This window comes from Podarcis gaigeae, assembly GCF_964106915.1.
Source record: "Podarcis gaigeae genome assembly, chromosome: 2".
Lineage (NCBI taxonomy): Eukaryota > Metazoa > Chordata > Lepidosauria > Squamata > Lacertidae > Podarcis > Podarcis gaigeae.
This window is the reverse complement of record NC_139679.1, coordinates 55,222,657-55,234,881: the sequence shown is the minus strand read 5'-3', so window position 1 is coordinate 55,234,881 and position 12,225 is coordinate 55,222,657. Positions and strand designations below refer to the sequence as shown.

The following is a 12,225-nucleotide window of genomic DNA, read 5'->3' as shown; positions in this document are numbered from 1 at the left end:
CCCCCACGTGTGCCAGAAGCCACGCCCCCTTCCTCTCTCTCCGTCTGATTCTTGTTCAGAGGGTCAAAGTTTGCGGAAATGCTTGAGAGAAAATGTAACAATACCCCGGGCTTTCTGAAAACAGAAATATACTCCTAAAAATAGCCATAGTACCGCATTTTCCACGGGCATGGTGAGAATCACCACGCCAAGAGAGAAACCCAACTGCAGAAGTAGATCCCTGTTGACTTTAGTAGGATTTAACTCTCGGGTAAGAGTGCGTATACCCTGTGCACATTTAACTTGGAAGCACGTCACACAAAGAATAAACTGGCTTAGGACGGGGCTGCCTATGCAGATGCGTTCTGTTGCCCTTAGAGGGTGTACAAGGAAAAGGATTCTGGTGAGGCGACAGTTTTCAGAGAGTTAAGTCTCTTGCACAGAAACTCTTGTGCCACCTTAAAGGGCATTTCCAGGCAGGATTTTATTGTCAAGTCAGTCCTGGTCAGGCCCAGAAGTTTTCTGCAGTATCCACATAGCATTGCTTTCATCATAATGCCAGCCCCCTTTTCACATTTAAAATGGATCTGATAAATGAAAAAATAACTTGTTATACAGTCTGCAGCCACTGCTAGTGTGGAACACTCCCCCCCCCATTTTTGTGGGCATGGTGACATTTCAGTGGCTGAGCTCTATTTCAGCACTCCCAACTTCTTTGTGTTCCCACCCAAACACAGCCTAGTCCATGGGTAGGCAAACTAAGGCATGGGGGCCGGATCCAGCCCAGTTGCCTTCTAAATCCGGCCTGCGGACTGTCTGGGAATCAGCGTGTTTTTACATGAGTATAATAATAATAATAATAATAATAATAATAATAATAATAATAATAATAATAATAATTTATTATTTATACCCCGCCCATCTGGCTGAGTTTCCCCAGCCACTCTGGGCGGCTCCCAATCAGTGTTAAAAACAGTACAGCATTACATATTAAAAACTTCCCCTGAATGTGTCCTTTTATTTAAAATGCATCTCTGGGTTATTTGTGGGGCATAGGAATTCGTTCATTCCCCCCCCCCCCAAAAAAAAAAATAGTCTGGCCCCCTATAAGGTCTGAGGGACAGTGGACCACCCCTCTGCTGAAAAAGTTTGCTGACCCCTGCCTAGCCATTTTGTTTCCAGTGGCCTCCGATACCAAAGAAAGAAACCTATTTCCACCAATTGCCACATGCCCAGTTTGGAGGAGATAGTCTCACAGTAAATGCTGGGGACTATCTGGGAGACCAATCTCAGTACATACATCGGGCTTATAATATAACACTAATAGGAAGATCTTGTACACTCTTGTGCAAAACCTTAGTGTTTTTTAAAAACGGAAATGGATATCCCCCCCCAAAAAAAATCTAGAAGTTTAGTTAAAGCACTTAGATCACAATATAGTCATAGCTTCAACTCTCAGCAACATTAGTCCAAATGCTGTCATTTGTAACTAGCCTCAAATTTTTGGACCTCCCTAATGACTAGCTAGTTGTCACACTTTGTTAATTTTATAGAGCCTGCAAAATGCCCCTTGTCATGACTGGTGTGAGAGAGAGAGAGAGAGCTTCTATACTGCAGCAATGTAGGTAGATGAGGAGAGGAGAGGAGAGGATGCTGCACTTTCTTGCAGAGAAGCCATCCAGTGACAATGGTGGGAGGCAGCTTTCACATTTGCTGCAGTCAAGCCATAAGTGCAGATCTTAGACTTGAATGGCAGCCCTTCGCGTACATGGAGAAATTAATGGGACACACTCAGGGACACCATTATGACCAGGGTTTAGTTTGCTTCCTGTCCCTGGGGACCCCTATCCTATTCCTACCTATGTAACCCTATCTCTCTTTCCTTTCAGCCACCCTGAATTCTAATTCATTAGTGTGTGATAAAGTGTTACCACGGGCTTTTGACGTGAAAGGGGGGGGGGGAGAAAGAGAAGTGGCAAGGAGGGCTCACAATATTCTGCTTTTGATCAACAGTTAGGATGGATATCTTTTCTGACAAATATGATATAAGATCAGAAAAGAGAAAGGCTTCTTTGTGTTGATGAGGAAATGATAGTTTGTCCCAAATTAGACCTAATATAAACGAAATTACCCAGCAAAAGTAAGCTTACTTGTCTCGTTGAGTTTGTTTACATATTTAAGGTACTATGCAAGAGGCTCGTTTATAATTATATTTTGGGAATGATTCATGTACTTAAGTATCTTCATTGCTTTATACTTTCTGGATGTCGCATCTTCATATTATAACGTAGTTGTGTTCTATGTTGTTATAAATTAAGCACTGCTAGGAGTTGTTTCTTATTGTTTCCCATTGTATTTCTTATCAACAACAAAAATCAGTGTGGTGCTAGAAAACAGTTTGAGAACCACAGGGTTAAGGCTTGTGGCTGGACCTGCGGAAATGGGTCCATGGCCTGTTGTTATGTCTCTCCAGTGACATGAGTGACAAGTTGACGGGCACAAGTTACCCGCTTCCCAATCCAGGTTGCCCCTGTTGCTGGACAAGATCTTTTCCAGGGCCTGTGGGAAGTGCTCCTGCCAGATTGTGCCATCTGACATCTCTGGAAAAGAAAAATAATAACCCCACAGGAAGAAATTATGCATTTCAGTGTGCTTCAGGTACAGAGCTATGCTGTGTCTTTTGATCATGTTGCAATGTGACCAAGAGATGAAAACCAGGAACCATTCTTTTTTATATCTATGAGCCTGGTAAAACATTTCCTTTTGTGCAAATGCTAGGCTCAGTATTTCTGTCACAGGTAGCTTGGCTGTGATAGGCAAATACATGTTGAAATATTTTGTTCGTGTTTACTTATATGAATAATAATGGCACTTAGGCAGAACTTGTCTCTGTCTCAATGCTCTATTGTTTTATTGGTTTTATGCATTTCTTACTCCACCCTGTGAAAAGTCCCCAGGGTAGTTTACTGGGTCATATGCTTGTCACAGAGAAGCATGGAAGGCTTGATATTACTATAGAACAAAAAAGAGAGCTTTAACAAGGTTCACATGAAACCTTGCAGTTTTATTATTTTTATCCAAGAGAGTAACATTCACCTCGCCAACAAAGGTCTGTATAGTTAAAGCTATGGTTTTCCCAGTAGTGATGTATGGAAGTGAGAGCTGGACCATAAAGAAGGTGGATCACTGAAGAATTGATGCTTTTGAATTATGGTGCTGGAGGAGACTCTTGAGAGTCCCATGGATTGCAAGAAGATCAAACCTATCCATTCTTAAGGAAATCAGTCCTGAGTGCTCACTGGAAGGACAGATTGTGAAGCTGAGGCTCCAATACTTTGGCCACCTCATGAGAAGAGAAGACTCCCTGGAAAAGACCCTGATGTTGGGAAAGATGGAGGGCACAAGAAGAAGGGGACAACAGAGGACGAGATGGTTGGACAGTGTTCTCGAAGCTACCAGCATGAGTTTGACCAAACTGCAGGAGGCAGTGGAAGACAGAAGTACCTGGCGTGCTCTGGTCCATGAGGTCACGAAGAGTCAGACACGACTAAACGACTAAACAACAAAAACATTCACAAAATCACTAACATGTCAATCATAAACACATTTCTTGGTGGTGTGTCCCATTTATTTCAGTGGGATGTATTTCCAAATAAAACATTTGGAAATTTTCAGAAAAGCACAATCTAAGCCATGATTAAGGAATCTAACCAATGGCAATTACATATCTGAGACCTGATTGAAAAATTGCTTAGGCATACATGATGCTGTGTGAAGATGGTATTCTCGCCTGAGCATGGAGTATTTTCATGTGAGAACTTTACTGTGTATCTCCAAACTGTGCGTTCAGAACTATCCCCATTGAGTTGAATGGAAAGCTCTTGTGGATGCCAGTGCTTCTACAAACCTTTTAGATCACAGCCAAACAACCTGACCCAAATTTGTTTCTCTAAGACAATCCCAGTGATACTCCTAGAATTTACTCACTACTGTATTTAGAACCTCTTAGCCGATGCCTTAGCCTTATTACTTAGTAATCATAAAGATGGTGCTGCCTTTTAGAGTGGCATTCAAATGGCCAGAATGCTGCCAAATGTGAATTTTGCCTCTGAGGTTCTCAGCAGATGTGACAGCAATGGACCTCTGTCTTCAAAAGCAGATCTGCCCCAATGACACCTATAAGTAACATTAGACCATGGGGGTGTGATTAAAAGCACCAGCAGTGGAACACCAGATGGGACTGAATCACTGCTGTTAGCCCTTCAGTCTATTCCCCAATATCCTTTGTTCCCCAGCTGGCATCCTTTTCAGGAAGTGAGCCTGTGGGGTGTTGTGGGGAGTCCCTGGGGGTGAGGGTGACTGCAAAGTGGGAAATAGCTGACTGCAAAGGGTTCTGCACCAGGCAACTGACACTTCAGTGCCTTAGATCAAATACTATATATCCCTCTTGCTCAGAAATGTAATTTGCATTTGAGGTGCTCAGCTGAGCTCCCATGTTTTTCAGAGCATCTATTCAGAGCGGAACTGATGTGAAGTTTTCATTTCATGGCATTTGCATGGCTTGTAAGACGTATAGCCACACTGAAAGGCCTAAAGCTGAGCTGCTGCCATGCCCATTTCAGAATGTGGTAACCTGAAGCTGATGCAATCCAGTGCAGCACTCAATCTTTTTGGAGTCCTGAAGGAAAATGATTTTTGAGTGGTTTGTTTGTTTGAGCGTTTTGAGCGTCTTGGCCATTGGCTAGGAGTCAATGCTGCACACAGGACTCCTGTTTTGCTTATGGAAAGGCAAAGTTTCCATACACACAGGGTATATGTAGCTACCCCCCCCCCCCCATTGTAAACATGTGCTATTCTGGCTTTTCACAAGTCACAGACCGTATTTGAGGTAGGCTTCAGTCTCAGAGTCAGCAGTGAAGCGAAACTGACATGGAATGATTCAGAAATGAAATACACCAGGGGTCATAAGTTCTATGTGGATGGAAGGATAACATCTGAAGCACCCCCCATTTTGTGCACTAGCCATGCTTCCATTAAAATTCAAGGCATTTTTAGAACTGAGAAAAGTCTTAGCAGTAATTATACATTTGCAAAGACAATCTTCAAAGCAGAATGGGATTCGTACTTGAGAATTTCAACATTAAGAGAATTCAGTCAGGTCTTAGAAATATGATGGCATTAGTGCTACTAATACAGCTGTTTTCAGAGAAATCTTCTAACATATACACAGTTGACCATAAATTACACTGGCTATCCTTGCAAACTCAGCAGGCAAACAATGCGAGAGATCTCTTAGCTCATCAAGAGCCTTAGATCTCATATGTAAGCAAAGCCAGCCTTGACATTAACAGAGTAACAGTAGAAAGCACTTTCATTGCCTTCCTTATTTGTAGTGGTTTTGGCGCTGCAAGTGGTAGCATGCTAAGTATTCAGCACTGCTTCTTCATCTAAACTAATTAGAGTTCATGGTTTAGAAATTACAACTGGGGACACATTTTAAACAACACAAGCTCCATTTGTTAACAAGTGAATCCTGAGAGAGGCAGAACTTCCCCCATTAACATCAGTGGCAGCATCTCTCTGAATAAGGCCATAAAATACACATTTTCTCTCTCCCCCCCCCCCCATTGCACTGGTGTTTCCCTCCCTCCTCTGTGGTAGTGTTTAGAACTGGGAGGTGCTGCCTAAATCATACAGGAAAAGAAGACAGTGTGCTCTAATAACAATAAAATTGAAATGAGCTAGATCTGCAGAAACGGCATGCACCTCAGGAGGGATAAATGTTCAGCTATATGCAAAATGGGGTGTGGACTGAAAAGGCTCACAAATGTTCAAAGTAAAAGGGCAAGTGAAATTATAAATCATATAACATGTTATGATTTATTCTATCAGTTGAGGTGTAGATGCTTCTGCTTATTGATTGCATCTAGAAGGATCCTTATTCTAGCAAGCTGCAAAAGGAGTGTTCATTTCTGTCCTACGATACCCATAACCTGAAACCAGGAAATCAGATTACAAATTACGAGGAATACCATTAGCCTAAACATATGCAAAGTTAGGGTAAACATGTGTTCAAGAGTTGTGGTATAGTTATCAATAGGTGCAAAACTTCAATATCTTTTGTGGGAAAGGGGATAGGAGGAGGTGAGACTATTTCTATGAAAAATAACCCAATTTATGCAACAAGGAAAAGCTTCTCTCTCATTTGGCTTCCTCATTTGAGTTCTGCTGCTGCTGCTGTTAGCATGGTACTTATTCAATGCTGCTACTTCGGGGACACAAATTAGAGTTTCTCAATTGGAACAGGAGAGTCAGATAAAAGAACCCAGGACATGATTCAGCCAAACTTAAGCCCTTTAAAAATGATTTCACTTGGAGAGTTAATCTTAAATCTCATCTGACTTGGCTGGATCATGGCCCAATTTGTTAACAAGCTGATAGCAAGCCATAGCACTTTTAATGTCATGGAAGGGAACTGCTATTTTTAAATGGGTACCGCCTTATATCACATATTAACACTGCATACAAACACTTTTATACCTGCAGGTGTACCCTGAGTGCAAAGAGGTAAATACAATAGACATAAAAACTTGAAGGATTCCTTTTCTACACAAAACAAGCAAATGAGGGAAGTAAAAAGAAGCCAGAGAGTAGATACAGTCATTGAACACAGTTCCGGCAGGGTTGCCGGCCATTTTCATTACAAGCTGGACATCGCAGAGCTCTGTAGGACTCTTTAAATCGGTTCGCCAACATTGAAAACTTGCTTCCGTGGCACACAGAGCAGGGTGCAGAGCCTGATCCCTTACACTGGGAGCAATTGATATCACCATTTGCTTCCTGAAATACAAAGGGACTGATCAAAATAAGCTTCCTTAACACGAGTTCACAGAATCCTTTACCTAAAGTAAATCCAATCGGCAGGCTAAATCCCTCTAAGATGTGTATGGCTCTTATGGTTTTTGAACATCTCGCTTTTCTGTTTGCTTGATAAATATTAGTGGGAATACTAATATCTATTCCTCCCTGTGATTCCAGTTCCTTGCTAATGTTCCCTTGTTTTTTGTACAGGTTGCGCAAAATAAATAAACACACATTTCCTCAATTTGCACATGTCTGATTTCGGAATTTTAATGACTAGTTGCACATGACTTAACTTAGTCGTGATCATTGATTTATATGGGTCTACTGCAAGCAACACATAGCTGAGCACCACCCACAATGTTACGGCTCATTTATGTACCTTGTTTTGGGCCAAAGGCCCCCGTCCTGAAATATGCCTTTGGTACCTTCTTGCATGTCCATTCAAGTCCCATAAGTCAGTCCATTGTTTTGAACCCTGATGCCTTGTTTTTAAATATAAATTCTTTAGAAATGTTCACTTTATCAATGAGGCAAAGATTCTTTTTATACAATTTTGAAGCTGCAAAGCAATCTCTTGCCGTTGATTTAATTTAAGCACAATGGATTCCCCAACTGGATATCCCATAAGCTTTAAAGCCAGGGCATTCTGAATTAGAGGATCAGTTTGCTTACTAATTTTATTCATTAGCATGCTATAAAGTCCCATTGCATTACTTTTCAATTACAGTGATACCTCGGGTTACAAACACCACGGTGTACAAACACTTTGGGTTACAGACTCCGCTAACCTGGAAGTAGTACCTTGGGTTGAGAACTTTATCTCAGGATAAGAACAGAAATCGTGTGGCAGCAGCAGGAGGCGCCCTTAGCTAAGGTGGTACCTCAGGTTAAGAACGGTTTCAGGTTAAGAATGGACCTCCGGAAGGAATTAAGTTCGTAACCAAAGGTATCACTGTATTTGTAACAGAGGGCTACATTCAGCCAGTGGACCTGAGGTTCCCCTCCTCTGCCGTAAGTCCTGGAACTGACAGGTTTTGTATCACAACATTTGGAGGATGTCATCGTTTCCCTTTTTCTTTTAATTCACAAACATATACTTTTACATCTCTAGAGCAGGGAGACGCCACTACCTTACGTCTTAATGCCTGCATCTGCTCACAAATGTACCATGCATGTTACCTGCATATGCTCGTTGGGAACAAGCTCACATTCAGTCTCCTTTATGTTCTCATTGCTTGGGTTACTGCAAGTTTCTCCTCTTCCTTCATGGTATGTGAAGGACCAATCATCGAGTCCTTCATCCTGTATGATTTTTCTCACCAGCTCCTTCTTAGTCAGTGGTGATCGGATGATTTTCAGATTGCTAGTGTAGATGATAATCTTCCCGATATCTAGAACAGGGGGATTCTGAAATGAAGCAGGGAAAATGTAAATTGAAAGTCCAACAGCTCTCTTAGGTCCCCACCTGCTGTACAGTACATATTTGAAGCAATGTCATACCACTTAAAACAGTCCTGTCTTCTCCCCACAGATTCCCAGGAACTGTAGTTTGTTAAGGGTGCTGAGAGTTCTTAGGAGATCCCTATTTCCCTCACAGAGCTATTTCCAGAGTTCCCTGGGATTGATACCTCGAGTTGAATGTGCTTCAGGTTGAGCACGTTCGAGTTGCGCTCCGCAGCAACCTGGAAGTAACAGAGCGCGTTACTTCTGGGTTTTGCCACTCGCACATGCGCAGACGCTCAAAATGATGTCACGTGCATGCCCGGAAGTGGCACAACGCAACCCGCACACACACAGACGCGCTGTCACGTCTTGCGTTCCGTTTGGGATGCGAATGGGGCTCCGGAACGGATCCCATTCGCATCCCGAGGTACCACTGTATACCACACTGGAAATTTTTAACTCTGTGAGGGGAATAGGAGTCTCCTAACATTTCTCAACTTCCCCATCCTTGCCTGGAAACTCCCACAACCAGCAACAGTGACTGGTACTTCCTATAGTGAGTGGCTCCTGGATATGGGAAGCAGAAATGGTGAAGTGGGAATGGTCCAAATAAGTCTGCTTACCCCTTCATGGGCGAGGCGGTCTTTTCCCCAGCTGTCATGTGAGCTCTGGCTCACACCCTCCTGGCGTGGAAAAAGGCTCCATGCCAGCCTGCTGAACTGGCCAATGGCTAGCCGGCTCAGAGGGCTGGATCCGCCCCCAGGGGCGAGCCTGATGGAACATTTAGGCTTCCCTCAGGTCCACTCTGGGGGGATTTAAGCCGGCCTGCACCAGCCCTTGATACTCAGCTCACCTCGTTGCATCAACACGCTCACACACTCCTTCAACAATGCGTTTCACAGCTGCTTTGGCCTTGCTGTGGCAATGATGGTTGCCATATTGAGAGCCGGGTAGGAATTTGCCTGTCAGGCGAATTGGCTTTGGCCTGAGGGTTTGGCCTACCTCATAGCAATCATCACAAATTTGGCAGTTTAGGCACTGGGTAACCTTAGTCTTGGATGGAGGGGAGGTTGTACCTTCAGCTCCCCCTCCAGAAGGAGGGTATCCCTGAAGGAATTGCTTCTGTCCATATGCCCAGACAGGGGCCTGGGCCTCAGCACTCCTCAAGGCAGTGATCCCTGCCGGGATCCCCCTATTTGACGTAAGTCATATGAATCCCCACTGTCGGGTTGACCCTTGATGTCATTTCCGGCAGGCAGGCCAGAAGTATAGGGTTACCCATTGCCTATGCCAAACCTCTTCATCTGTAGTCAATAAAGTTGTGGCCAGATTCGATCCCATTCTGATGATGTGGTGTCCTTCATTTCTAGCCCGGTTGGTGAGGTGGGGAGAGTGCGGGTCCTGGGCCTGCAAGGAGACATTCATTCTTTCATCTTTTACCATTATTTCTATCCTGTCTTGCAGGGTGCAATTCTTCCTAAGGCAACTTAAAAGTAACATTAAAACACAGTTTTAAAAACCACTGTAGACAATATCCACCTATAACTAGAGTCCACAGGACCATGAATAGTAGATTGCCCTGTGTGTCTTGGGATGGGGAGTGCAGCTGGAGCAAGCTCTCAGGTATCTGTATCACCTGTATCCACCTGTCCCTTGGAATTTCTACAATGCTTACATGCTCCATTGGGTCAGTATCATTGGTGTGCTTCAAAGCATTCATTTTTGTAGGTTTCACTTATGGATGCATCTATTTTATTTTATTTTATTTTATTTTATTTTATTTTATTTTATTTTATTTCTTATAAGAACATTTCTAGCCCACCCTTCATTAGATGATTCCAGGGCAGGTACTAATACAAGAAGAAAAGGAACATTACAATAAAACCAATTCATCATAACTTATTACAGCAGCAAAAACACAGCAGATCTTTAAGAAGCCCAAGGAACCACAACCTGGACTCCTCATTCATAGCAGTGACAAAACTACTAATAACCTTCCAAAGTCCAGGGAAACAGATGAAAAAAGAGTTCGCCTGAAACAGCAAAAGCAGGCTGGGGGGGGGGGAGATTCCATAGGCCAGGCTGTCACCACAGAAAAAGCCCTGTCCCATACCACCATATAATGTACTGTTCCTGGTGGTGGGACAATGAGAAGGAACTGCCCACCAGATCTAAGAAAACAGGCTGGCTGATACAGGTCAGGGTGAGGTACTTCTTCAGGTATTTGGGTCATGTAAGGTTTTGGTGGTCAACACTATCGTCTTTAATTCTGCAGTGGTTCTGAGTACCTGTGGCTCAGAGTCAGCAAGAATCAAAAGCCATTTGAAATTTCCAGCATTAGGTCTGTTGCACCTTCATTCCCATATATATAAATGGACATTGAAACACACCTGTGTTGTAGGAAGGAGAAGGCAAAAAGGTAGTCACGCTGTTTCCTTCATCATTCATGTTTTACAAAATGTTTTCTCTCATTGAAGAAAAAGTGCTGCAGAACCTAAAAGCATTGTCTGTGTCCTATTGGATTTCACTTTTCACAATAAGGAATGAAACTGAATAAAGTGCTTCATAAATCCTGCCATTTTCTTCGGTGATATTGATTTTAAAGCTCTCAGTGGTTTTCTGACTGATGTTTGTTTGTTTGTTTCCTATGTATTCTGTAGCCTTTCCCAGCTATTTTACGCAGGTTGTACTTCATACTGCACATTCCATTGTTGCTAGGGCTGCTCAACAACTTTAGCAGAAAAGAAAAGAAAAGCTCAACAGCTTTTCTGTCCACATTTTCACTTTTTGAAGTATGGCAACTCTACATTGTTGCTCACCTGGGCATAGGAAGAGTTGCTTGGCCAACATGAGAACTAGGTTCTGCTTCTGACTACCTCTTTTGCCATTTTACAATTATTTCCATAATGGGTCATTATTAAACAAACATTACTTACCATATGACTCTCCTCTGCCTGGTGGTCATTTAAGAGGGAAGGGCTCCCCGTGAGGGTGTATTTGTTCCCTTCTCTGAATACACTGATCCTCTGTGCATTCATTTTAGCTGATGGACAAAACCCAGATCCTGGGGCTTCACCAAGCCCAAAGAAGTCGTCTTTGGGTTCAAAGCTGCAGTGCCGAAAACTATGAGGATATTCCTCCTGCGGGATTTCAAGTTCCTGTCCATCTTCATATACCTGCTTTAAGACTCGACCACTGTAGGCAGAGGAGATTTTGAATCTGACTTTTCGGGATCTTGCATCATGCCTGGGGCTCAGTTTCATCTGAAGCTCATCCATAGATAGGGGTTTTTCACGGTGCTTCCCAGAAATTAGTTCAGCAAGGGATAGCTTTGGACTTACAAAAAAAGGCTGCTTACATTCAGCTAGGCGATGTATAATTCAACAGTTCTAGTTGGCTCTCTCACATTACAGTTTAAGAGGACACCTTGATATGAAACATTGATAGCGCCTCATGAGAAGCAACAATTGCTGCGATGAAATGTAACGGGAAAGTTGCTCAAGTAAAATGGTGACGGGCTGGGTTTGTAAGACGTAAAATTGTGTTGTCTTTGAAGGACAACGTTAAAGTGGATTTATCATCAGAGGCAAAGGAAATAGGCATATAGATGCGTGCACATTTCATAGTGACAGGAATCGTTTCAAATGCACAGAACCTGCACTGGGTTTTGTCATTATTTGGCAGCTGAGTTGAGCCATTTCACCTTAATGAATCACATAAGTGGCAGAAGAAAGGTTCACCTTCAGTTTAAAGAAAATCTTGATTTTACCACCAACAGAAAGAGCAATGTTGTGTACATTTAAAACACTACATTTTAAGCATATTTAAAACACATTGCTTCCCGCAAAGAACTGTGGGAGCTGTAGTTCACCCCTCACAGAAATCCAGTTCCCAGCACCTTTAACAAAGGACTGCAGGCAACTGCATAAATGATATTCA

At 42.9% G+C, this 12,225-nt stretch overlaps 1 protein-coding gene across 3 annotated transcripts; it reads right to left on the bottom strand.

Annotated features, from left to right (window-relative positions):
• Positions 1-4,681: 4,681 nt before the first annotated feature.
• Positions 4,682-11,967, bottom strand: GRXCR2 (glutaredoxin and cysteine rich domain containing 2). Of its 3 annotated transcripts, none has more exons than XM_083728326.1 (3): positions 11,223-11,967; positions 8,023-8,250; positions 4,682-6,819 (listed from the first exon to the last, which is right to left on the bottom strand). In XM_083728326.1, exons 1-3 carry the CDS (start codon positions 11,562-11,564, stop codon positions 6,640-6,642), a joined length of 750 nt encoding a protein of 249 aa, XP_083584452.1. In that variant the 5' UTR covers positions 11,565-11,967; the 3' UTR covers positions 4,682-6,639. The 3 variants fall into 3 exon arrangements, with proteins under 3 accessions (XP_083584452.1, XP_083584450.1, XP_083584451.1); XM_083728324.1 differs by lacking the exon at positions 11,223-11,967 and adding an exon at positions 9,565-10,012; XM_083728325.1 differs by lacking the exon at positions 11,223-11,967 and adding an exon at positions 9,583-10,012.
• Between the last annotated feature and the right edge of the window lie 258 nt (positions 11,968-12,225).

Excerpts from the sequence above, each read along its gene's own strand:
- GRXCR2 (XM_083728326.1), bottom strand. The coding sequence starts at position 11,564 with ATGGATGAGCTTCAGATGAAACTGAGCCCCAGGCATGATGCAAGATCC. Across the intron at positions 8,251-11,222 it reads AGGCAGAGGAGAGTCATATG|AATCCCCCTGTTCTAGATAT; the intron begins GTAAGTAATGTT and ends GCTTCATTTCAG. Across the intron at positions 6,820-8,022 it reads TTCCCAACGAGCATATGCAG|GAAGCAAATGGTGATATCAA; the intron begins GTAACATGCATG and ends TTTGTATTTCAG.